The sequence below is a fragment of the Lithobates pipiens genome, unplaced genomic scaffold (genome assembly GCF_037356315.1).
Source record: "Lithobates pipiens isolate NorthernLeopardFrog02 unplaced genomic scaffold, aLitPip1_a1.2 Scaffold_28, whole genome shotgun sequence".
In the NCBI taxonomy this organism is placed as follows: Eukaryota; Metazoa; Chordata; class Amphibia; order Anura; family Ranidae; genus Lithobates; species Lithobates pipiens.
This window is the reverse complement of record NW_027507789.1, coordinates 21,533,899-21,557,731: the sequence shown is the minus strand read 5'-3', so window position 1 is coordinate 21,557,731 and position 23,833 is coordinate 21,533,899. Positions and strand designations below refer to the sequence as shown.

The 23,833-nt window shown below is 45.3% G+C and overlaps 1 protein-coding gene across 1 annotated transcript in view; it reads left to right on the top strand.

Moving 5' to 3' along the window:
- Nucleotides 1-23,087, top strand: part of CA10 (carbonic anhydrase 10) — a 292,905-nt gene extending 269,818 nt beyond the window's left edge. Inside the window, exons 8-9 of the mRNA XM_077458900.1 lie at nucleotides 18,392-18,566; nucleotides 22,066-23,087. Coding sequence (XP_077315026.1) covers nucleotides 18,392-18,566; nucleotides 22,066-22,088 — 198 coding nt within the window. The 3' untranslated portion in view covers nucleotides 22,089-23,087. The remainder of the gene's footprint in view (nucleotides 1-18,391; nucleotides 18,567-22,065) is intronic.
- Nucleotides 23,088-23,833: the final 746 nt, after the last annotated feature.

The window sequence follows — 23,833 nt, the reverse complement described above, 5'->3', positions numbered from 1 at the left end:
CTTTTCATGTTCATTATGTTCACTGAAATTTTACCAGTTATTTATAGAAACATTTTGGGTTGCATATTTTAAGGTAGTACTACATTTTTGTTTTTATTAGCTCATATTATTATTGCAAAAATGGTCTTTAAATGTGCACATGGTATGATAATTTACCTGTAATGCCGCGTACACACGATCGAATTGTCTGGCGGAATTGGTCCGGCAAACAATCCGGCGGACTTTATAATGAACGGACTTGGCCCCACACGGACGCTCCGAAAGTCCGGCGATTTCTAACGCGATGACGTACAGCACGTACGACGGGACTAGAAAAAGGAAGTTCAATTGCCAGTAGCCAATAGCTTCCTTCTCGTACTTGCTTCAGAGCATGCGTCATTCTTAGTCCACCGGACTCGCACACTGATGAACGGATTGTCCGCTGAAAGCCAAGTCCGGCGGACAAATTTTGAGTCAAAACTACTTTCTAAGTCCGCCGGACTTTATGATGAAAAAGTCCACTGGAGCCCACACACGATCGAATTGTCCGGTGCACTGTGGTCCGGCAAACCTAGTCCGCTGGACAATTCGATCGTGTGTACGCGGCATTACATTAACAAAGCCTGCACCATTCATGTACCTGGCTGCATCTTGTGGCGGAGTTGGCTATCTGTCTTCATTATCTGGCAAACCGGATGGTGAGTTTGAGGGCTTTCGCAATTCCAGCCATTATGTGGAGTTGCCCTTTAAGCAGGATTGTCTCCCTGTATTCAGCAGGAAAATTGGATTCAGACAAAAGAAAAAGAAGCGCACGTACAAGGAACCGGCGCTATAATGCTGAACTAATTTAAACAGGAAGATGACATTTGCAGATTTTTATACAGCTCCAAGTTTATATCAGACAAACATTCTTGGGTTAAAGGCTTCCGTCGTACGAGCTTAATAATGATTTCCGTGAAAGCCGTAGAAAATCTTCTCCGGCTGATATTATCGCCCCGGCACTTGTTATGTTCCAGAAGCTAAAGTGATGGCTAGTTCATTTCTAATAGAGGACGCTGACGGCTTCAGTGGGATTAAGTGCAAAGTGTAACAAATTAAAAATCTGCTTTGAACATGTTCCTAACTTTGTGAAACTGCGCGGGTAATTGTAACACCACCAGACAGACATCGGCACAACTAGACTGGGGGTTTAGAGAGCCGCCATGAGAAACTCCTCAATTACTCCACTTGCGTTCAAGCATGTCATCTTACAAAAAAAAAGTGGCCTATCCTCCAAGACTTTGATCTAAACAAAAGTTTTCTATTACAGCTAACAGAGGAGCCTACAGACAGAACAAAACATTTGCCCAATTTGGCAGGCTGCATGAGAACATTCTATTGTCTGTAGGCCACCCCTTGACCATGGCCAACATCTACTCTTTGAGCCATCTTCTGGGGGAATCAATGAACCAGGGATGGATATTTCTCAAGTGCTGCCATGATTTGTCTGTGAAAGTTCTCATTTATATCCAGGGTCGTGGTATATTTCAGGGGTCTCCAAACTTTCTACACAAAGGGCCAGTTTATTATCTTTCAGACTTAACGCACATGATCGGATTTTCCGTTGGAAAAATCTTGCATGGTTTTTCCGACAGAATTCCGCTCAAGCTTGGCTTGCATACACACGGTCACACAAAAGTTCTCTGAACTTTAGACCGTCAAGAACGCGGTGACGAGGAACACTATGGCGCGCGGAGAAAATGAAGTTCAATGCTTCAGAGCATGCGTCAAATTGTTTCCGAGCATGCGTAGGAATTTTGGGCGTCGGAATTAAAACAGACGATCGGAATTTCCGATCGGAACTGTATCCGACCGAAAAAATTGAGAACCTGCTCTCAATCTTTTGCTGGCGGGAATTCCGCCAGCAAAAGTCCGATGGAGCATACACACGGTCGGAATTTCCAATCAAAAGCTCACATCGGACTTTTGCTGGCGGAATTTCCGATCGTGCCTACGGGGCATTAGAGGGGCTGAACTGTGATCAGTAGGAGTAGAAAATGTCCTGGCGTCTGTAATATTACCCCATCATTGGTGTCAGTGAAAGGAATAGTGCCCCATCAATGATGTCAGTGGAGAGAATAGCGCCTCTACATTGGTGTCAGTGGGAGGAATTGTGCCCCATCAATATTATCAGTGGAGGGAATAGTGTTCAATCATTGGTGTCAGTGGGAGGAATAGTGCCCCATCAATGATGTCAGTGGAGGGAATAGTGCCCCATCGTTGATTTCAGTGGAGGGAATAGTGCCCCATCGTTGATGTCAGTGGAGGGAATAGTGTCCCATCATTGGTATCAGTGGGAGAAATAGGGCCCCATCGTTGATGTCACTGGGAGGAATAGTGCCCAATCGTTGATGTCATTAAAGAATATATATATTATATATATTATATTATATTTTATTCAGTTCTATTGCTTTTCTATTCTTTTCTATTCAAATTCATTCTATATGAAATTCAAATTTCGGAAGACGGTTTGATTTATATATATATATATATATATATATATAAATATAAATATTATTTATCTATTCTTTTATATTCTATTCTCTTATTTTCTGTTCTATTCTTTTATGTTCTATTCTATTATAATCTTTTTTTTTCAAATGTTTCAAATTTGTTTTCTAATTCCTTTTTTTGTTTGATTCCAATTGTTATTTTGGATTTGTTTAAATTCGTTGTGTGTGTGTGTGTTTGTATATATATATATATATATATACGTATGTACTGTATATGCATATATGTGTGTGTGTGTGTGTGTGTATGTATATATATATATATATATATATATATATATATATATATATATATATATATATATATATATATATATTATTTATTTCTTTTTTAAATTCAGCTTTAACAGCAAAACCTCTGTACTCATTACACTTCATTTGAAAAAATAAAAATAATTTGTCTTAAAATTTATGCCAATTCTCTCAAACTAAACCTCTCTTTCTGCAACAAATTATAATAATTGTTAACATTTGTCGGTATGACAGATTACATAATCAAATAAAAAACAAGTAAATTAAGTAAAATCCAGCACACTGAAAAATAATAGAATTAATAAACCACAACAAATTAATTCAAGCCAACCCGGCGAGAGAGAGCGGTAAACATATTCAGCAAACGCGAACGCCGTTAGCTCAGCTCAACCCATAGTTGCGACCGCAATCGCTGGAATTCCACACAGCTGTTTCTACATAAGAATAAATAAATAAGCGAAACTATAAATGAATTAGTTCAAGGAAAGTAATCAAACAAATTCAACAGAACCTGGCGACACCTGGTCTTATGTACAGTGCGCATAATTTTCTGCATCAATGTTTACTTGTTGTCGGGGTAAAATAATTGCAGCCAGATGTATTGTGCAAATTGAATTTGGTTTAAACATCTGGGCTTAGTTGAGTCAACATGATAAGACTAAATAGCAATAAAACAAACCGGCAACTTGAAAGTGGGTTCGGGTGGGGGTTTGGAGCGTACTTTTCGAAGATCGCACTTTGATGTTAACCTCTTGAAGACTGGGCAAGCCATATATTGAACACAGTGGCAGGGTGAGTGGACCTTAACACCCTGCCACCATACATATGCGTCCATGGGCCTTTGAAATTCTGTGCTGGAAGCTCATTCGCTGATAGAGCTGTCACTGAGGTGCCGGCAGGTTGGGCTCCCTCTCATGTGACCGTTGTGACAGTCAATCACAGCTGTCTCTACTTCTCTGCATTAAGACCTACCTAAAGGGCAGTACGGGGATGCAGCAAGCAAATAAGTCTCAACATCAGCAGGCAGCCGCCACTCCGTTCGTACATAGTGTCAGAGGTGCAGTGGTCGGCAGAGGACTGTGACTGTGTCCCGACTTCCGAATGAATGGAAGCAAGCAAATATTCAATGATGGGCACTGGTAGGCTGCATTGATCGGCGATGGTAGGCTGCATTTGATGGGCGTTAGTGAGGCTGCATTTGATGCCGCTGGTGGGGCTGCACTGATGGGTGCTGGTAAGCCTGCATTTGATGAGCGCTGGTAGGCTACATTTGATGGGCGCTGGTGAGACTGCATTGATGGGCGCTGGTAGGCTGCATTGATGGGCACTGGTGAGGCTGCATTGATGGGCGCTGGTAGGCTGCATTGATGGGCACTGGTGAGGCTGCATTGATGGGTGCTGGTGAGGCTGCATTGATGGGCACTGGTAGGCTACATTGATGGGTGCTGGTGAGTTTGCATTGTTGGGACACTGGTGAGGCTGCATTGATGGGCCCTGGTAGGCTGCTTTGATAGGCGCTGGTACGCTGCATTGATGGGCAATGGTAGGCTGCATTTGTGGGGCGCTGGTAGGCTGCATTGTGGGGCACTGGGGAGGCTGCATTGGTGGGCGTGGGGAGGCTGCATTGATGGGCGCTGGTAGGCTGCATTGATGGGTGCTGGTGAGGCTGTATTGATGGGCGCTGGTAGGCTGCATTGATGGGTGCTGGTTTGCTGCATTGATGGGTGCTGGTGAGGCTGCATTGATGGGCATTGGCAGGCTGCATTGATGGGTGCTGGTAGGCTGCATTGATGGGTGCTGGTGAGGCCGCATTTGATGGGCGCTGGGGGGATGCGTTTCATGGGCGCTTCATTAGAAAGGTGGAGTATACATGGGGGTGGAGTCAGGGATGGAGCCAGGGGGGTGTCAAAATGAGGTTTCGCTTAGGGTCTCAAAAATCCTTACACTAGCCCTGGCAGCGTGTCATATGCATGCACAATGAGAAATACAGGAGTATACTTATCCATCATGCCATACCATCAGGAGGCATGTGATTGGCCCCAAATTAATTCTGCAGCAGGACAACAACTCAAAACATACAGCCAATGTCATTAAGAACTATCTTCAGTGAAGAACAAGGAGTCCTGAAAGTGATGGTTTGGCCCCCACAGAGCACTGATCTCAACAATATGGAGACTGTCTGGGAATACATGAAGAGACAGAAGGATTTGAGGCAGCCGACATCCACAGAAGATCTGTGCTTAGTTCTCCAAGATGTACATAGGACAACCTACCTGCCGAGTTCCTTCAAAAACTGTGTGCAAGCATACCTAGAAGAAATTATGCTGTTTTAAAGGAAAAGGGTGGTCACACCAAATATTAATTTGATTTGGACTCACTTTTGTTGCCAGCGGTTTAGACATTAATGGCTGTGTGTTGAGTTATTTTGAGGGGACAGAAAATGTACACTGTTATACAAGCTGTACACTCACTACTTTACATTGTAAACAAGGGTCATTTCTTCAGTGTTGTCACATGAAAAGATACTTTTGTGAGATATTGTTTTTATTTACATATATATATATATATATATATATATATATATATATATATACACATACACACACCTGCCTTTACATGCACATGAACTTTCAATTTTCAGGGTTCAATATTGAGTTGGCCCACCCTTTGCAGCTATAACAGCTTCAACTCTTCTGGGAAGGCCGTCCACAAGGTTTAGGAGTGTGTCTTTGATGGGCGCTGGTAGGCTGCATTGATGGGTGCTGGTGAGGCTGCATTGATGGGTGCTGGTGAGGCTGCATTGATGGATTGTTTGACCATTCTTCCAGAAGCACATTTGTGAGGTGAGGCACAGATGTTGGATGAAAACACCTATCTCGCAGTCTCTGCTTTCAGACCCCTTTCACACCACACCACTCATAGCGTCGGCGGAAAAACGCCGCTATTTTTAGCAGCGTTTTAGAGCCGAATTTGCGGCACATTTTGGGGCAGCGCTGTAATACCGCCGGCAAAACGCCGCTATTGCAGCGTATTGCTGATGGTTTTAACCCTTTCTCGGTCGCTAGCGGAGGGTAAAAGTGCCCCGCTAGCGGCCGAGAAAGGGTTAAAACCACCAGCAATACGCTGCAATAGCGGCGTTTTGACGGCGGTATTACAGTGCTGCCCCATTGATTTCAATAGGGAGCAGTGGTGGAGGAGCGGTAAACACATCGCTCCTTCACCGCTCCAAAGAAGCTGCTGGCAGGACTTTTCCCTGACGTCCTGCCAGCGCACCGCTGTAGTGTGAAAGCCCTCGGGGCTTTCACACTAGAGACAATAGTGCAGCTTCTTTAGGGCGGATTGCAGGCGCTATTTCTAACGCTATAGCGCCTGCAAAACGCCCTGGTGTGAAAGGGGTCTTATTCATCCCAAAGGTGTTCTTTTGGGTTGAAGTCAAGACTCTGCGCAGGCCCTCCGCCCCCCACACTCGCTCATCCATATCTTTATAATATGTAATGTTTTAGAACTGGTTCATTTTTATTGAAATACACATTTACAAATAGAACAAATGTACAATTGGAGATGTGGATTTATTTATTTTTGTTTGGCAGAATTAAATCTAATATTTAGGCTCGTAGATCTAAAGGCCAAACATACTTGTGTATTTGTATAGGATGGTTCAGCAGCAACAGTACCCTACCATAATTCCAGACTCTCTAAGCCCTTGTACACACGGTCGGAGATTCCAACAACCAAGTCCGTCGGATTTTGTCCGACGGATTTTGTCCGAAACTGTTGTATACACACGGTCGGACAAAATTGTCTGAAAATCCGACGTGATGGCGTTATTTCGTTACGACAGGACTACGTTCACGCTAGTAGCCAATAGCTTTAACCACTTGAGATCCGCGCTATTGCCAAATGACGGCATTAGCGCGGATCTACTTTTCCGGGACTACGTCTATTGACGTCGTCCCGGTTACGAGCGGCCTGCGCGCCCCCTGAGGGGCGCGCGCGGCGCGCTCTGTGATCGGCGAGTCCACGAGACTCGCCTGATCACCGATCCGTGCAAGGGTCGATCCCGACCCCTTATCACGTGATCAGCTGTCAGCCAATGACAGCTGATCATGTGACAGAACGGAGCCGGTAATCGGCTATTATTCCTCCTCGCGCTGACAGCGCGAGGAGAGAAAAAAAAAGCCGATCACCGGCGGCCGTGATCGGGACATCAGTCCCGATCACGGCCACCAATACAGCTGACCACCTGCCAGTGCCCACCTGCCCACCGCAGTGCCATCCTGAATGAAAGTAAGTGCCCCCCATCAGTGCCACCCAGCAGTGCCCATAGTGCCCACAGCGCCACCCACAGTGCCACCCACAATGCCACCCACAGTGCCATCCAGCAGTGCAACCAACAGTGCCACCCACAGTGCCCACAATCTTCCTTAAAGGTGCTGCACCCCAGTGCCGCCCATCAGTGCCCAGCAGTGCCGCCCATCAGTGCCCAGCAGTGCCGCCCATCAGTGCCCAGCAGTGCCACCTATCAGAGCCACCTATCAGTGCCACCTATCAGTGCCCATCAGTCCCATCTATCAGTGGTACCTATCAGTGCCCATCCGTGCCACCCATCCGTGCCACTTATCCGTGCCACCCATCCATGCCATCTTATCTGTGCCCATCTTTGCCCATCAGTGCCGCCTTATCTGTGCCGATCGGTGCCGCCTTATCTGTGCCTATTAGTGCCGCCTTAACTATGCCTATCAGTGCCCACCAGTGCAGCCTATCAGTGCCCACCAATGCAGCCCATCAGTGCCCACCAATGCAGCCATCAGTGCCGCCTAATCAGCGCACTTCAATGAAGGAGAAAAATGACCCGTTTGCAAAATTGTATAACAAACTATTAAAACATGATTTTTTTTTTTTTTGCATCTTTTTTTGTTTGTTTAGCAAAAAATAAAACTCTGAGCTGTAACTAAATACCACCAAAAGAAAGCTCTATTTGTGGGAAAAAAATGATAAAAATTTCATTTGGGTACAGTGTTGTATGACCGCGCAATTGTCATGCAAAGTGCATCAGCGCTGAAAGCTGAAAATTGGTCTGGGACTGAGGGGGGTTTAAGTGCCCAGTAAGCAAGTGGTTAATGTAGGAATTTGATCTGAGCATGCGTGGCACTTTGTCCGATCGGAATTCTCTACACATGATCGGAGTATGTCCGATCGGAGCATTTTGTCGGAAAATATTTCCGGCAAGTTGGAAAAGTTGGTCCGACGGATATTCCGACGGAAACAGTCCGATGCAGACCACACACAGTCGGAATATCCGACAAAACGCTCTGAGCGGACACATTCCGACGGAATCTCCGACCGTGTGTACAAGGGCTTATTGCCCCACTGGAAATTTGGAGGTTTTCTGCCCACCTTTGTGTGTCGCAGCTCCTTCTATTATATTCTCCATAATATAAAATAAGTAAATCCAGCAGGAATGGTGTGAACAGAGGTGGACAGACCCTGGATCTCAAACAAGAGCTCTCATCCAGAGAGTTCCCAAGAGATAGAATAACCTTTTTGGAGTTTACCTTTACCTTACCATCTGCAAAAACTAAATTATGAGTTCTGGGTGGTCAGACTCTTTAATTGGCAATCAGTAGACGTTAGTTTGGTGCTCCTTGCAGGAAATCTAGTTTCTGTCATCTGTTTTATGACCGACCATAAAGCTAATAATGGCTAATGGCTGATGCATGCAGGCTAACTTTCTGGCTGCAGGCTGTTCACTCTGAAGCTTCCCTACCAGGTATCCGATGAAGTATGGTTGCATGCAGGGCCGTCTTTAATATTGATTGAACCCTGGGCAAAACTTTTCTTGGGGCTCCCCTACCATGCAGCTTTGCTCTCCACCTGCTCTGAGACATACAATAAATAGCAGCTAGACTCAAAATCCGTTTACTGAATCAGATCAGGCAGCTATTGAGATTGGTTGCCAGAGCTTACAGTGTTTCATTACCGCTCACTGACTGGTTGCTACAGGTTACAGCACACATTATAGCTCACTGATTAGTTGCCAGAGGTTACAGCACACGATTTCTGCTTGTTGATTGGTTGATAGAGATTACTGTGGATATGACCTCAGGGGGGCATGATATACATATCAATGCTGCTAGCTGCCCCTATTTACATATGAATGCCGGAAATTTACAGTACATGTAAACACAGGGTCTGAAGGTTAGTCATCTGTACACAACAATAGGGCAGAGCTGGGCAGCATTAGTAGCAGCCCTTCACACTGAGATATTGGGACACAGCACAGGACTAAAACCTCAAGGGATGAGGGAATTTAAACCAGGATAATTGGCAAGTATGAGGCAGCTGCTTTGGGCCCCACAACAATGACAGGGCCCAGGGTAGCTGCCCCTTTTGCCCTGCCTTAAAAACGGCCCTGGTTGCATGGTAGAAACTGCTGGATGGACTAGACTTGTCACAGAGCCTGGCAGTTCATTTGAGCCCCATAAACATGAACGGACTTCCATAAAACTTAATTAACTGCAAATTGGAGTTCTTTTTATCAGGCACTGTGTCATTCTGTTGGCGCATAATATCTGCCTAAAGCACCTTAGTACTTGACAAGTGGACTCTATAGCTGCTGAACCGTCGGACTATGCTTTACCCTTTTAATTATCCATAGCGGCACAACTGTCCTGTCTATGAGTAGACACCGATGTCCACACAACTCTGGGGAAAAACTGTTATGTAGGTCGTTATAGGTTTAATGTAATTACTTGCTGGGAAATTATGTACTGTTCAGGGTTATATGGAGCATGAGGCATTAAATGTTTCAGGAGGAGCTGTGATTATTGCAAAAAAGCCTATTAGCATCGGGTAATATAACTCGACCTATTAATAGGACTATAAAGCAAAAATCGGTCACATGAAATAGAAAAGGAGTAGAATACGGGATCTGGTGAGAAACAAGAGAGTCTCAGTTGGATTAGTGAAGAGGAGGCCAGTGTTCCTGCCGCTGCCAGGAAGACCGGGAGGCCTATTATTTACTTACGGAGACAGAAGCCATATTTATTTTTAAAGCCAATTAAATGTTTTTTTTTTGGTTTAGAGTGGAAAGAGTTTTTATTTTGGTTCCACAACCCCCCCACTGAGGCGCAATGGGCCCGGTACAAATTACATGTAACATAAATGTATGGGAAAAGCCTTCATCCTTGCCCCTTCACCCCATTAAATCAACACACACAACCATTGAGTTGGAAAGGGCAAGGCCATAGCTTTATTAAAATCCAACACATAACATGTGAACACTTTTAAACCAGTGCCAGTCGCAGTTATACTGTGAGCACACGATTCCAAAGGGGGCCAGTCCTTACCATAAGTGCTGGACAGGCCGCCTGCTTCCGACTTCCATCAAGGGCATAGCCCATTACAGCCACTTTTATGCTGGCAAGGTCAAGAAACTGCAGCAAGCTGTGACATACCATAGAAAAAAGGGGCGGGAGGGTGGGCAGCTCTTCCAACCACGTTCCTTGAAAGACGTAGAATTCCCTGGGAACAAAACTTTTCTGAGCTCAGGCCCACCCCATCCCATCCCCCATAACAATAAATCCCTGGTGACCACTTAGCCACCTTGTCCTGCATCGGCCCATGCCCCCATCAGTCAAGGCTCTCTTTCCCTTGGGGGGGTGTTCAAGAGGCCTTCATTGGAGAGGTTCTATTTTTCTACCTGTATCTGTGACAGCAAGACAAGAAATAAGGGTATTGTCTTTAGGTCAGGAGGGCACAGACGGCAATAAAAACATTGTCAGGTGTCACTCAGCTACCCTACATGGTGGTGTAGGCAAAAGAACTTGGATGAACTTTCTCAGAGAAAAACATTTCCAAATCATTTTAACACACAACCGCTCCATTGCTAGTTGTATCCAGGAAGGGAACTTTACTATTCTTATTAGGTAGTTTTGTTGTCCTGACAGGTTACACTCCATCTTCTCATAAGTTCCTGAAAAGATGTTCCTAATGAAGATGAATACCTTCTAGCTTTGTTAGATAGGAAAGAGGGACACATTATACTATAAAGTATATAGGCATAGGACATACTCCAGTCATGCCTTGAGTTACCCGAACCATGAAGATTCATGCTCAAAAAGTCATTGGTTTAACCCGGATTTCTTTCACTACCTTTACTTTATTTTGGCCTTTCAATAACAAATAGAATAATTGAAAATTTAGATAAAAGATTTAGTGAAGTAACATGGGAGAGACACATGAACATGAGCGATACACCCTTCATTGGTAACTATACTCCATGTAAATTCCATTTTTCCTTGATAATACAAGGGAATTCTGTCTGTGTATATTTTATGTAATTATGCAAACATGCCTAAACAATATAAAAAAAAAGCAAATTACATTATTATATATATATATTCTTTGACAGCAAATCAATCCCCTGAGGAAGACTACGTATGTCGAGACGCGTTGGGATTTTTGCACACTAAATGTTTGATTATAAATGTTGAAAAAATTATAATTTAAAAAACTTTTTACAAAAAAAATGGCAACATAGCCTGGGCACATAAACATTTAAAATATGCGCTATGGTTAAATATCATGTACCGTTGTATGTTTTTACATTTTCTGTAGGAATTTGAATAGTGTTTTATATCTTCGACCAGAGCGCATATTTTAAATGTTTATGTGCCCAGGCTATGTTGCCATTTTTTCAGTATAAAATTTTTTAAATTATAATTTTTTCAACATTTATAATACTGCTACGAAAAACCCCACTCCCATATTGCAGGTTTAGTGAAGTGAAAAAAAAATAATTACAGAGATTCTTTCATGTATGTTTTATGAATTTTCTATTTTTTTAATTTGCCACCGAGCTCCTCCCCCGTGCGTCGTGACGCTCGCAGGGAATGGAGCCTGGCACACAGAGGCATCTGGAGGAGGACACAGAGGGGGGACATCGCAGGATCTTTGTGACAAGGTAAGCAACCTGCACCAGGATCCTGCAATGCAGTGTGGCTCGTGGTTACCGCTAATGGTGCTGAAATTTAATCCCGAGCCACACTCAGGGAAAAAAAACAGGGAGATTAAGGCTGGAACTCTGCTTTAAAGTGATATTAAAGCTTTAGCTTTTTCTTTTTTTAATAACAATCATGTCCTTACATGCTCTGTTCAGTGGTTTTGTACAGAGCAGCCCCGATCTTCTTCTTCTCAAGGTTCCCCGCTTGCGCTCCTGGCTCCTCCCCCTTGACCAGTGCCCTCACTGGCAAGCTGCTTGCTATGGGGGCACTGCTCGCACCTGAGCCCCGCTCTATGCGTCCATAAGACACATATGGCCCCGCCCGTCTGCTCTCTCCTCATTGGCTCACATGCTGTGATTGACAGTGGTGGGAGCCAATGCAGGGGCGGACTGACAACTCCTGGGGCCCCGTGCAATAGGAGATTATGGGGCCCCCGGGCAATAGGAGATTATAGGGCCACACAGTATACACACACACACACATACAGTATACACACACAGACACACAGTATACACATAAAAAACACGTGCACACACTGAAAAGGTACTGGAGAGGCGGGGCAGATATAATCTTGGGATTTTTTTAAAAACACAGATTTTTACATACTGTCCCTGGTTTTATTGAGGCTGGCAACACTGATGGGGCCCCCTAGTGGCATTGGGGCCCTTGGGCAGTTCCCGAGTGCCCCAATGGTCAGTCCGCCCCTGAGCCAATGGCTCCTGCTGCTATGTCAGCCAAGGAGAAGAGAGTCTCCTGCGGACATCACTGGATTCAAGAGGGGTCTCGGGTAGGTATAGGGGGGTCTGTGGGGGTAGAAACACGCAGAAGGTTTTTTACCTTCTTGCATAGAATGCATGAAGGTAAAAAACCTTCAACCTTTACAACCACTTTAAGTGCTTGTTAATATGTTAATGAATACAAAGTGATAGTAATTCATAATAATTCATATCTCTTATAGCTGCCTAAACTTTAGCTTTATAAAAAAATAAATCTAGGTTTCATGGTGTTATCATCATCTCTTCGTTGACGCCGCCGGTGGCACAAATTCAAATCATCTTGCTTTTTTTTGTTGCCATTTGCCCTAAGCACTGCAATTGAAGCCCCGCTGTTTCGGTTACTTTTCTCTTCTTCACCTTCTGGAGCGCGCCACTTTTATACATACTCGCTACCATTTCTGTTCTTTGCATCTTAAAAAGAACTAAAAAGCGTTTTTTTGGGATATTTTCAGCAGTCTGTACGATTTGCTATTATACCCAGAAAGTAGATAGAACAAAAAAAAAAAAAATGTGATAAGGTGGGAGCACAAAGAGCTATGTCGGGCTTTTTGTATAAAATGGAAGGCTGCAATACAATCTGTCCTATTCTGGGTCGCACGCCTCTTGACCCACCGACACTTTTCTCCACAGCTCTGTAATACTTACAACCTTCCCCAGCACTGTTTGGCAGGAAAAGAAACCCAATTAAAACCTGTTTCCAATATTTTAATAAAATCGGAGGTCTCGGTAGGCAATCGTTTGGGAATATATGAGAAAAAGCCACATGCAGGATCAAAGTGGCTCTGCAAAGTGTGTTGGTCGGCCTTATTCTGAAGAAGCCCTCACTGGGGATACCTATAGTATTGAAGGAAATGAGAGCAAACTAACCTGGAGGTCAACTCCATACCTTCCTTAAAACGTATCTAAAGTCACAATCTTTTTATTGAAACTTTTTTGGTATAGTAGAAAATTGTTAAACTCCTGCCATGTATCTTTTTCTTTCTGCGTCCCATTGGGGAGATTTATCTACATTTCCTGACCCAGGGACAGAGCAGATAATGAACGGAACTCGCCAACGGTTTACCCTCTATTCACACTGCGTGCAAATTGGATGGCTTCATAAATCTGTAGTGCTACCCCCTGAGGAGTCGCTCAATTGTTTGTTTGGGTCCCTTTGCCGACACTCTAATGGCCCGTACACGCGATCCGAATATCGTACGAAAACGGTCGTCCGAGGAAGGATCGTACGATTTTCGGATCGTGTGTACACTACTTTCGACAGCCGATCATGACCACTCATCCGATCTTATTCCATCGGGCATACGTGAAAATTTTCCTCGTACGATTCCAGATCGTATGATTTTCGGTTAGCCAGTATAGTTGTCGTCCGAAAATTCAATACAAATACATTACAACACATGACATCACTTCAGATTTTTTTTTCTACCGTACAAGAATTTTTGTGACTTTATTTAGCTATTCAATTTCTACTTGCGACTATTAACCGAAAACGGTCGTACAATCGGTCACATGCTATTCGGATCGTGTGTACGGGCCATAATGATGACTAACCCCTGTACCTGGATCCGAGAACACTGAAACGCCTGTAAATTAGTGCAGGCAAAAGTTAGTTTTAGCTCAGGGTTAAGCCTGAGCTATGAATTTGGGTCAGGTTTCTGTTCCTCAGGGCTGGGAGACTAATCCTAGCAGCTGCTCTGGTGCCTCCATCTGTTCTTTGGGACATTGGAGAATGTTTCAGACATAGTGGGTGAAAGTTAGGAGACGTTGCTTGGACAATGTATGACCACTTGAGCTGCAGTTGAGTATAGGACAGTGGTTCTCAACCTTTCTAGTGCCGTGACCCCTTTGGCAAGTTGTGGGGACCCCTAACAGTAAAATTATTTTCGTAGCGTGGGTTGTCAGCACACAAGGCAAGACAAGTAATTTGCGCCCGTAACCCATTGACATTTAGCGATCCCCGAGTCCTTTCCACTCTTATGCTGCGTACACACGATCGGAATTTTGGTCGGAAAAAGCTCTGATGGTTTTCCCGACGGAATTCCGACGGGATTTGCATGCACACGGTCACACCTAATTCCGACCGTCAAGAACGCGGTGACGTACAACACATACGACGGGACTAGAAAAAGGAAGTTCAATAGCCAGTAGCCAATAGATTCAGTCTCGTAGTTGAATCTGAGCATGTGTGTGTTTTTGCGCGTTGGAATTGCATACACACAATCGGAATTTCCGATAGAAACTTTTTCCGTCAGAAAAATGGAGAACCTGCTCTCAATCTTTTGTTGGCGGAAATTCGGCCAGCAAAATTCTGATGGAGCATACACACGTTCGCATTTTCCGATGAAAAGCTCTCATCTGTCTTTTGCTGGCCGAAAATTCTGACCGTGTGTACGCGGCAATACAGTAGTAAACTCCTTATGGTACATTTTAGGATGCACCATTCTCTTTATTCTCCTTTCTTTCCCTTTTATCTCTCTCTATCCTAATTTCTTGTTTTTTTTTCCCCATCCCTCTCTCTATCCGTCTTTTTTGTTCTTTCTCTTATTTTTTCTCTCCCTTTTTCTTTGTTCCTCCCCCTCTTTTCTTCTCCCTTCCATGTGTTCTCTGTTTTTACTCCTTGGTGGGGGGGTGGGGGGAAATGGGATGAATGGCAATGCTGGTGGGGTGTGGGATGAGTGGCAGAGCTGCGGGGGGGGGGGGGGGGGGTTGTTCTGTTTAGCCAATTTGGGTGCTCCTGATCAAGGTCATCTGCTGGTCTGATAACTGTAGTGGGGACTTTTAATGGCAGCTCTAATCACAGGTAGTGTTACTCACTGTATCTCCAGCTCTGTGGTGTCTCACAGCAGTGACACCTATGCTGAAATCAGGAGATAGGGTCTCCTCCGGCCTCTCCCACTTCGCAATCCTCGCAAGTCAACTGACTTCTAGTCTCTGCCCCCCAGCCATGCCATTAAACTGAATGGGCGGCTACGAAGAGGCTGAGTGGGCAGACACGGGCTCCAGGAAAAGCCCAGTTGGGGTGGCTGCGAAAAAGGCTGGGAGAGCGGTGTGGGCTTCAGGAACAGCCCAGTATTCGGTGACCCCCTGGCAAATTGTCATTCGATCCCCGAGGGGGTCCTGACCCCCAGGTTGAGAACCACTGGTATAGGAGCTTTTCCATTGCTGTGCACTTCAGGTAGCATTTTTAAAGCGACTAAGAGCGTCTCTTAAAGCTGGAATTAGGATGGTGGAGCTTGACAAAGGATCAAATATTCAAATATTTGCTGGAATGTGGTAGCTAATTCCCCATGCGGTCCCAGTAGGGTCCCTGAGAAATTCACCATGTACAGAGTAAAATGGTGAGAGCTCCAATCTGTAGAGGGTGATTCAGATATAAACGTTTGTCACAACCCAAGGGTTTTGGCCAACACATTTCTGGGGTTGTGCACAAATCCCCCTTCACTGAGGCTTAGTATTATTGTGCTGGATACTGAACAGGTATTTACACCTAGGTTTTTTCAGTGACACCTGGCAAATTGTCATTCGATCCCCGAGGGGATCCCGACCCTCAGGTTGAGAACCACTGGTATAGGAGATCTTCCATTGCTGTGCACCTCAGGTAGCATTTTTTTAAGGGACTAAGAGCATCTCTTAAAGCGGGGCTCCACCCTAAAGTGGACCTTCCGCTCATTGGAATCCTCCCCCCCTCCGGCGCCACAATTGGCACCTTTCAGGGGGGAGGGGGGTGCAGATACCTGTACAGTACAGGTATCTGCACCCATTTCCGGCATAGATTCTGCAGAAGGTACACCCCTTTTTCCGCAGAATCTACACCCCTTTCCGAAAGTCCCCCGCTGCCCGCTGGGAAACACACGGATCCCAGAGACAGCGGGGACCATCCTTATTGTGCAGCGCGACTCGCGCATGCACAGTAGGGAACTGGGAAATGAAGCCGCAAGGCTCCACTTCCTGATTCCCATACCCAAGATGGCGGCGGCAGCACCCGAGAGACGATCGAGAGATCGGCTTCGGGTGCCGACATCGCGGGCGCGCTGGGCGGGTAAGTGTCATTATTTTAAAAGTCAGCAGCTGCAGCATTTGTAGCTGCTGGCTTTTAAAAAAAAAAAGCGGAACTCCCGGCGGACTCCCGCTTTAAGGCTGGAATTAGGTTGGTGGAGCTTGACAAAGGATCAAATATTCAAATAATTGCTGGAATGCTTCAGCTAATTCCCCATATGGTCCCAGTAGGGGAGAAATTCACCATGTACAGAGTAAAATGGTGAGAGCTCCAATCTGTAGAGCAGCCTTTCTCAACCTTTTCAACACAGAGGAACCCTTGAAATAGTTCTCCAGTCTCGGGGAACCCCTGCTAAAAATTAGAAATCTACAACTCATGATACATTAGTGTGATGGTCAGTGGGAAGAATGGTCCTTACACTTGTGGTCATTGGGAAGATTTACCTCCTTACAGATAGCTAAAAAGATCAATGGTGTCGGTGGGAACTTATCTGAGAGGCAGAAATTGCCCAATGCTGAAGGAACCCCTAGCAACCTCTGGAGGAACCCTAGGAATCCACAGAACCCTGGTTGAGAATCACTGCTGTTGAGGGTGATTCAAATATAAACCTTTGTCACAACCGAAGGGTTTTGGCCAACACATTTCTGGGGTTATGCACAAAACCCCCTTCAATGACGCTTAGTATTATTGTGCTGGATACTGGACAGGTATTTACTCCTAGGATTTTATTCATTGTGATCTGTGGTTAGAGACTCTCTTAGTGAGTTGTCAGGCCTGAAACATGTTGACTGTCAAGCCTTAATCAAACCCTACATGATTTGTCTCAGAGCTTTTGGATGTCTACACAAGGGGAGACATGCAGGGCCGTCTTTAATATTGATTGGACCCTGGGCAAAAATTTTCTTGCCCCCCCCCCCCCCCCCCCCCATTCAATTCCACTCTCCATCTGCTCTGAGACATACAATAAATAGCAGCTATCAGATCAGGCAGCAATTGTGATTGGTTGCCAGCAGTTACAGCATATCATTACTGCTTACTGACTAGAGGTTACAGCACACATTACAGCTCACTGATTAGTTGCTAGAGGTTACAGTACATGATTTCTGCTTGTAAATTGGTTGCTTGAGACTACTGTACACTATTACTGCTCACTGATTAGTTGCTAGAGGTAACAGCAACTGATTTCTGCTTGTAAATTGGTTGCTTGAGACTACTGTACACTATTACTGCTCACTGATTGGTTGCTAGAGGTTACAGCATATCATCTTCTCGCTGTAAGGGGGCATGATATATATATAAATGCCGCCTTTATTTACATATCAATGCCGCTGGCCGCAGCTATTTACTTATGAATGCTGCCGCTATTTACATATGAATGTTGGTTATTTAAATGTAAACACAGGGTCTACAGGCGAGTCATCTGTACACAACAATAAGGCAGAGCTGGGCAGCATTAGTACCAGCACTTCACACTGAGATATCAGGACACAGCACAGGACTAAAACTTCAAAGGACAAGGGAATTTAGTTGGCAAGTATGAGGCAGCTGCTTTGGGCCCCACAACAATGACAGGGCCCAGGGCAGCTGTCCCTTTTGCCCTGCCTTAAAAACGGCCCTGGAGACATGTATAGGTAAATAACATGCATACCATGGATCAAATACATATGCAATCTCATGGAAAGATTTTTGTTGAAATGAATGGCAACGGGGTCTCTTTAACAGACTGCAGCAATGTGAATCTAACTGAATCTCTTGGCACTTTTTCCCTACAGGATGTCAGAGATGTATGACACACGGGTTCAATAACTAATAAATGTTCTCTGATTTTTCCAGATGCATTCATTAAGACTTCTAAGCCAAAACCAACCATCGCAGATCTTTTCCAGCATGAGTGATAACTATAGACCGGTTCAGCCCCTCAACAACCGCTGCATCCGAACCAATATCAACTTTAGTTTACAAGGGAGAGACTGTCCAAATAACAGAGCACAGAAAGTACAGTATAAAGGTAAGATTCATTAGCACAACGATATGACCAATCATGACGTATTGCAAATACAGGGACCAGCAAAAACAATTGTACTTATTCTAAATGCAGTAGTACCTTGGATTATGAGCATAATTCGTTCCAGAAGAATGCTTGTAATCCAAAGCACTCGTCTATCAAAGCGAGATTCGCCATAGAAAATAATGATAACTCAGATAATCAGATAAAGCCACTGCTTGTCTATGCAGTACCCCCTGTCGCCAGAGGTGTGGGGTCGCCGTAGACACTCAGAAACACTCTGAGACACTTGGGAACGGAGTGCCTCCGAGTGTCTCCAGCGCCCCCGCACCTCTGGCCAAATGTGGTACTGCAAACCCCTATCGGCTTGAATCATGCTCATCTTGCGAGACAACGCTCGCAAAGCGAGTCAGGATTTAAAAAAAAATAAAAATAGCTTATATTGCAAAACTCTCAAAAAACGCGTTACTTGCAATCCGAGGTTCCACTGCACCTAAGAGTAGTAAGTTGCATTCAGCTGGACTTGTTCTTTAATGATAACAATGTTTCCCAACTAGAGATAGTGTTTGGTGTCCTCTAAACTCATCTCTAACCCGACCCCCGAACTGGTCTGGAGTTTGCCTAGAGGAGGGTCGGAGTCTGCTGCTAGAGTCTGCTGAATGCTGAGACCAAGGGGGGGCACAGGATCTGTAGGAGGACTTCCTCTCTTCTGCTGACTGCTGAGATGGGGGGGGGGGGCAGAGACGAGCTTCTACATGGCTGCATGGAGAGGCGCAGGATCTGGCAGAGGAGTTATGTCCTCCTCTCCCCTGCTGACTGCTGGGATGGGGGTGGGGAAGAGACGAGTCTCTCTGTGGCTGCATAGAGAGGCGCAGGATCTAGCAGAGGAGTTCTGTCCTCCTCTCTGCTGCCAACTGCTGGGATGGGGGGCAGAGACGAGCCTATCCGTGGCTGCATGGAGAGGCACAGGATTTGGGAGAGATGTTCTGTCCTCCTCTCCGCTGCTGACTGCTGGGGTGGGGGGGCAGACACAAGCCTCTCCATAGCTGCATGGAGAGTCACAGGATCTGGCAGAGGAGTTCTGTCCTCCTCTCTGCTGCTGCCGACTGTTGGAATGGGGGGCAGAGACAAGTCTCTCCGTGGCTGCATGGAGAGGCGCAGGATCTGGCAGAGGAGTTCTGTCCTCCTCTCTGCTGCCAACTGCTGGGATGGGGGCAGAGACGAGCCTCTCCGTGGCTGCATAGAGAGGTGCAGGATCTGGCAGAGGAGTTCTGTCCTCTGGGGGGAGCTGCAGCTGCATGAAAGGTGCGAGGGCCACATGAAATGGCCTGAGGGGCCGGATTTGGCTGGATACATGTGTTTTGGGGGTTTTTAACTAATCTTCGGGCCTAAACTGTTCTGGCAGGGAAAAGACTAAAAAGGGACCCGAGATGTTCTTTTGATTATATAAAAAGACATTTAAAAGGCAGATTCAGTTGGTGTAATGTACTAAGCATGTTCCAGTAATGATAATATAACCTTACTTATTAATAGATGACTTTGATTGCTTCTCATTTATGCTGATATTATAAGAGCAGCTGTATTGTGGTGGATTGCGTGCGTCCAGGGAATGGGGTCATGTTGAACCACTGCCATTACGCTTTTATTAGTGCGGAGGGCTATTGATATAATGTGTTTTGGTTCCTTGTCAGACAATACTATAAGGCTCAGCGAATGTAATTCTCCGAGGCTTAGAAAGGAACATAATGAAGCAAAAGCTTTTGTTCCGTTCCCCTTCCATGCCAATCTCATTTATGCTTTATGGAAATAAAAAAAAAAACTACTACTGGGAATTGGTGTATTAGCATTATGAATGCGTTTCCTCTTTTAGCAGTTATGACAAGCGCTCGCGGTGCGTCTTTTATAATGCTGAAAACAGAACTACTTTAACCACTTCAGCCCTGGGAGATTTGTCTGCTCAATGACCAGGCCATTTTTTTGCGAGGGCCCCATACAGCCTACCTGACAGGGACCCCCACCTCGCCCAGGCCGAAAGTGACTGAGGACATAGATTTATCTCCCTTTCTCTACAGCCCCAGCTGCACAAATGAATAGGAAGTGCTCTGAGACTTCCTACTCATTCACAAACTGAAGCATAGTAAACACCACTTACTAGGCTTCAGTGATGACACAGGAGCGATTGGTACCCATTGCCCCTATGATCATTCAGGAAAGGAAGGGGCAATAATGACACCCCCCTGTGTGCCCACAGCAGATGTTGGCGGGAGAGGTGAGAAGCTGGCAGCATTGCAGGGGAAAGGGGCACAGGGGGGCCTGGACAGCAGATGGAAGGGGTGCATGTGCTGGAACCAATCCCCTTCAGTGCAGCCAGAGGGAGGGAGGGAGGGAGGGAGAGGAGGAGGAGAAGCTGGCAGCGCTGCAATGGGAGACAGAAGAGGATCAGTGTCTGCAATAAGACAGTACAGCAGGTGCCTGGGTCCCCCTTTTGAACTGATGGGGACCAGACCCAGTACAGGAGGGCTGGCTGTACTGCCTTATCAGTGGCTCTGCCCATACAGGAGGGCCAGAGCTACCCCCTTATCAGCAGCCCTGCCCATACAGGAGGGCCAGAGCTACCCCCTTGTCAGCAGCCCTGCCCATACAGGAGGGCCAAAGCTACCCCCTTATGAACAGCCCTGCCCATACAGGAGGGCCAGAGCTACCCCCTTGTCAGCAGCCCTGCCCATACAGGAGGGCCAAAGCTACCCCCTCATGAACAGCCCTGCCCATACAGGAGGGCCAGAGCTACCCCCTTATCAGTGGCCCTGCCCATACAGGAGGGCCAGAGCTACCCCCTTGTCAGCAGCCCTGCCCATACAGGAGGGCCAGTGCAACCCCCTTATCAGCAGCCCTTCCCATACAGGAGGGCCAGAGCTACCCCCTTATCAACTGCCCTGCCCATACAGGAGGGCCAGAGCTACCCCCTTGTCAGCAGCCCTGCCCATACAGGAGGGCCAGTGCTACCCTCTTATCAGTGGCCCTGCCCATACAGGAGGGCCAGTGCAACCCCCTTATCAGCAGCCCTGCCCATACAGGAGGATCAGTGCTACCCCCTTGTCAGCGGCCCTGCCCATACAAGAGGGCCAGAGCTACCCCCTTGTCAGTGGCCCTGTCCATACAGGAGGGCCAGTGCTACCCCCTTATTGGTGGCCCAATTGGAATTGCATATTGGAACACGCAGGTAAAAGCTTCTATATAAATGTATGTCATCTATATAAATGTATGTCATTGGAGTATGTATCTGTTTACCTGGCGTTCAGCTTCAAAAATTACTAACAGACAAAGACTGGGTTGATGCAAAGCAGTTTCCAAAGCTGCAGATCAATATTGACCAATGTGCTATTCATCTTATAACTTATGGCTTCTTTCAACCCACGTAAAAAAATAAATAAAAAAAAAGAGGATTGCCTTGTTTGCAGAATATAAATCATGATTGACTTTGTCCTTTGTATTTCCTTCCTAGTGAATGAATGGCTTCTAAAGTGAACCTATTAGTCAACCCACCAAGAAGAGTCACCAAGTCGCCCGTCGGCCTGGATTGACATAATTTGCACCAAGCTCCATCCACGTCCTTGGACATGTACTTCATTAACAGCACCCATCATGTGCAGTTTGGCGGTAAAAAAAAAAACAAAAAAAGAAAAAAGAAAAAAAAAGAAAGAAAAGCAAAACTTAATAAACGTTTCAAAACGTCCATAAAACCTCAAGGGATGAGGCAAACTCGCTACGGTTTCTGACAATTTACAACCAACGCAGACAAAGACTTGACTGCCTTTGTACATAAAGATGGCTTTCTTTCTATTTAAAAAAAAAAAAAAAAACATTTGCTTTGGACACTTTTAAAGTGTATCCATAACCTCATTCCACGAATTTTGGGAGTCCCCTTGACCTGCTTTATCATAACTGCATACGGAAAATATAAAGAAAAAAAAAGAGTGAGGTGGGAGAGCGGACGTGAACGAAAAACAAAGACTGTTTCTAGGCTGCGGTTGTTCAGGTTTCTTCCTAACAAGGCGAGATGACGAGTGATTATATGTATAATATATATATATTATTAAAGAGTATAAAGACATAAAATTATTTATTTCCTCTCCAATAGCTCCCTAAAAAAAAAAGAAGACAAAAATTTTTGTTATCCAGCTAAAATCATCATTGTTTTTTTTTTTTTTTTCTGTTAAAAGCTTTTTTTTTTATGATTATTATTTTATGCTGCATTTTAGTCATTTTTATGTTCTACACAGCTGTCTCCACCATCCGTAATCCCATCCGATGCCTCTTCTTTATCAAGTTTTTTTGTTTTCCGAAAAATTGCACAGAGATTCTGGTTGCAGCTCCAGGAGGAGTCCAGCTGTTTTATTCCCTCTTTTCCTTTTTTTTTTTTTTCATTTTATTTCAAAATAAGTAAAGGTCGTCACCCTTTTCTAAGACTACTCATTAATTGTGTTTGGTTACTGTCAGCATCTTAATAAATGTTATTAAAGATCTTGTAATAACTAGAATGGTTTTATTATATGGAAATCTAGAAAACGTGTTTCCTATAAATAAGCTATGCCACTGGTGTATGTCTGAGCAAAATTTTAAAAAACAAAAACATATTTAGGCCATTTTTTTGCAGTAAGTGCATATTTCCCCATGTTTTTTTCCCTTTTAAAAATGTTGACTCTGCCAGAAATCCAGTGAGCTCTTAGCTTCCTGTGTGCAAATGGCCATACTCAGGGGCGGACTGACCATTCGGGCACTCGGGCACTGCCCGAGGGCCCCATGTCACTAAGGGGCCCCATCAGGGTTGCGAGCCTCAATAAAACCAGGGACAGTATGATAAAATCTGTGTTTTTTTTAAATCCCAAGATTATAGCTGCCCCGCCTCTCCAGCACCTTTTCAGTGTGTGCATGTGTATTCTGTGTGTATATTGTGTGTCTGTGTGTATACTGTGTGTGTGTGTGTGTGTGTGTGTGTGTGTGTGTGTATACTGTGTGGCACCATAATCTATTGCCTGGGGGCCCAATAATCTCCTATTGCCCGGGGGCCCCATAATCTTCTCCTATTGCCCGGGGGCCCCATAATCTCCTATTGCCGGGGCCCTATGAGTTGTCAGTCCGCCCCTGGCCATACTCCAATCACATATCTCCCAACAGTCCCTGATTTCGAGGGACTGTCACTGATTTGGAGCAATGTCCCTCTGTCCCTCATTCCTCCTCATTTGTCCCTCATTTTGGGTCTGATCTATATA